The 2,676-nt window shown below is 63.2% G+C and overlaps 1 protein-coding gene across 1 annotated transcript; it reads left to right on the top strand.

Moving 5' to 3' along the window:
- Positions 1-413: 413 nt before the first annotated feature.
- On the top strand, positions 414-1,085 carry TREX2 (three prime repair exonuclease 2). Its single transcript, XM_029913977.1, has one exon. It carries the CDS (start codon positions 414-416, stop codon positions 1,083-1,085), a length of 672 nt encoding a protein of 223 aa, XP_029769837.1.
- Positions 1,086-2,676: the final 1,591 nt, after the last annotated feature.

Genomic DNA, 2,676 nt, shown 5'->3' with positions numbered 1-2,676 from the left:
GCCCCGGTGACTCATCGCTTTGCCTGGGGCGGTTTCGGTTTCCCCGGGAACGAGGAACCGGCCCCCGCCCCAGAGAGCTCACACAGCGCCGGGGAGCAGATAAGGAGACACCAACCAGCCGGGAGACGAGCTATCTGCACACAACAGAGGGGAAACTGAGGCACACAGCCAGGGAGAGGTCACTTGGTGGGTGAGTGGTGAAGAACCCAGGAGTCCTGGCTCCCAGCCCCCTCCCCTGCCCCCCGCTCTAACCACTAGCCCCCACTCCCCTCCCAGAGCCAGGCAGAGAACCCAGGAGTCCTGGCTCCCTGCTCTAACCCTTCCATGGGCTCCCTGTATAAACAGCCCCCGCGCCCTACCCCAGAGGCAGCCGCATCGCCGGCTTTTGCTCACACGCCTCTTCCTCCCCAGCCATGCTGGCCCCCCAAGATTTCCAAACCTTCGTCTTCTTCGACCTGGAGACCACCGGCCTGCCCCCGGACCGCCCCCGCATCACGGAGCTGTCTCTCTTCGCCCTGCACCGCCACTCCCTCCTGCAGCGCCCCCGGCAGGACGCCCCCACCCCCCAGCTGCCCCGTGTCCTGGACCAGCTCACCCTGTGCATCGACCCCCAACAGCCCTTCACCCCGGAAGCCGCCCGCATCACGGGGCTGAGCCAGCAGGACCTGGAGGAGAACGGGAAGCGGGGCCTGGACCGGGACGTGGCTCAGGCCCTGGGCGGGTTCCTAGCCCGCCAAGCCCCCCCGCTCTGCCTGGTGGCCCACAACGGCTGGAGCTACGACTTCCCCCTGCTGCGGACGGAGCTGGCGCGCGTCGGGGCCGAGCTGCCCCCCGCCACCGGCTGCCTGGACACACTGCAGGCCATGAAGGAGCTGGGCCTGGGGGGCCAGGGGGGGTACAGCCTGGGGGCGCTCTTCCGGGGGCTCTTCGGGAGGGACCCCGATGGGGCCCACTCGGCCGAGGGAGACGTCCGCACCCTTATCGCCATCTTCCTCGCCAGGGCGCCACAGCTGATGGGCTGGGCGGCGGGGAAGGCCCGGGCCTGGGGGGACGTGACCCCCATGTACCTCCCCACCACGCATTGAGCGTCTTGGGCTGGGAGGGGAGTGGGGTCGGAGCCAGGACTCCTGGGTTCTCTCCCCGGCTCTGGGAGGGGAGGGGGTCTGGTGGTTAGAGCAGTGGGGGCTGGGAACCAGGACTCCTGGGTTCTCTCCCTGGCTCTGGGAGGGGAGTGGGGGCTGGTGGTTAGAGCAGGGGGGGGCTGGGACTCCAGGACACCTGGGTTCTCTCCCCAGCTCGGGGAGGGGAGTGGGGTCTGGCGGGCTAGAGTGGGGATGTGGGGCTGGGAGCCCGGACTCCTGGGTTCTCTGTGGACGCCTCTCTCCGTTTGTCAGATCGGCCAGGGATCTGGGGTTGGGTAATGAAATTATTTTATTGAGCAACTGATTTGAATGGCGGGGGGGGGAGCTCCCCCCCCCGTGTTTTTCCTGTTAATAAACGCACGCCAGGCTCGGAGCCGCATGCTTTGCTGAGTTGAGCCTTTGCGTCGGGTTTGGGGCCCTGGGGGAAATCGGGGTGCAGGTGTCCAGCATGTGACCGTCACCCCAAAAGACTGCAGTTCCCAGGTCCACCAGCAGAGGGCAAAGGGTCCCTGTATTAACAGCCCCTGCACCCCACCCCAGAGGCAGCTGCATCTCGGCGCTGGGTGAAGGGTCCCTGTATAAACAGCCCCCACCCCAGAAGCAGCTGCACCCCAGCCCTGGAAATCAGACTGGAGAAGCATTGAAAGGTTTTCCCTCTTTCTCTTTTTATTTGGTTTTTGTTACTTTTGTTCTCTATATTTTGGGGGGCACGCTGGCGGAATGGTGGGGGGGCTTCGCTGGTTTATTAGTGTGTCCTTGTCTTTACTTTGTCGACGTCAGTTTTCTTTTGGCGGAGATGGGAGGAAAAATAAATTTCACGACACCGAGCGAGGGGGCCTGAACGAACAAACCAAAACTCACGAGCACGGCACGACTTGGAGCGCAGACATGGCGTATAGAGAGATCTAGGCAGTGCTTCCGGGGGGCAGGGGGGCCCGGGAACGAGGGGGGGCTGGATGGGGGGGCTAAGAGGGGAAGGGATGGAGACAGTGGGTGGGGAGAAATAGAAGGGATGTGTGGGGATGGATGGGCTAGATAGATAGATAGATGGGGGGTGGATGAGGATAGATAAAGGGGGGTGTACGGGGATGGATAGATAGATACGGGGTGTCTGGGGATAGAGAGATGGGGGGTGTATGGGGATAGATGGGGTGGATGAGGATAGATAAAGGGGGTGTATGGGGATGGATGGATAGATAGAGAGGGTGGATGCAGATAGATACAGGGTGGATGGGGATAGATGGGCAGGTGGGCAGGGAAGAGATCGATGGATTGATGGCTATATAGATAGACTGTCCCCGGACACCTGGGTTCTACACCACCTTCCCCACACCCCCTCCAGTGGAAATCGGGCTACCATGGGAAGGCCCCAGTCTGCCCCACCACGACTGGTCACTGCGGAAGGGGCATGGATTGGGGGTGACGGGTGCTGTTTGGGGGTGGTGCCCCTCCCCCACTTCCTAGAGTCTCCCCTCGGCGTGACATCCCCCCAGCGGGGAATGGGGTGGGTATGGAGGCCCTAAATTACCCCCCC

Source organism: Terrapene carolina, unplaced genomic scaffold (assembly GCF_002925995.2).
Source record: "Terrapene carolina triunguis isolate 2854851 unplaced genomic scaffold, T_m_triunguis-2.0 Scaffold21947, whole genome shotgun sequence".
Classification (NCBI taxonomy): domain Eukaryota; kingdom Metazoa; phylum Chordata; order Testudines; family Emydidae; genus Terrapene; species Terrapene triunguis.
The sequence above is the reverse complement of the archived record's forward strand: the minus strand, read 5'-3'. Positions and strand labels throughout refer to the sequence as shown.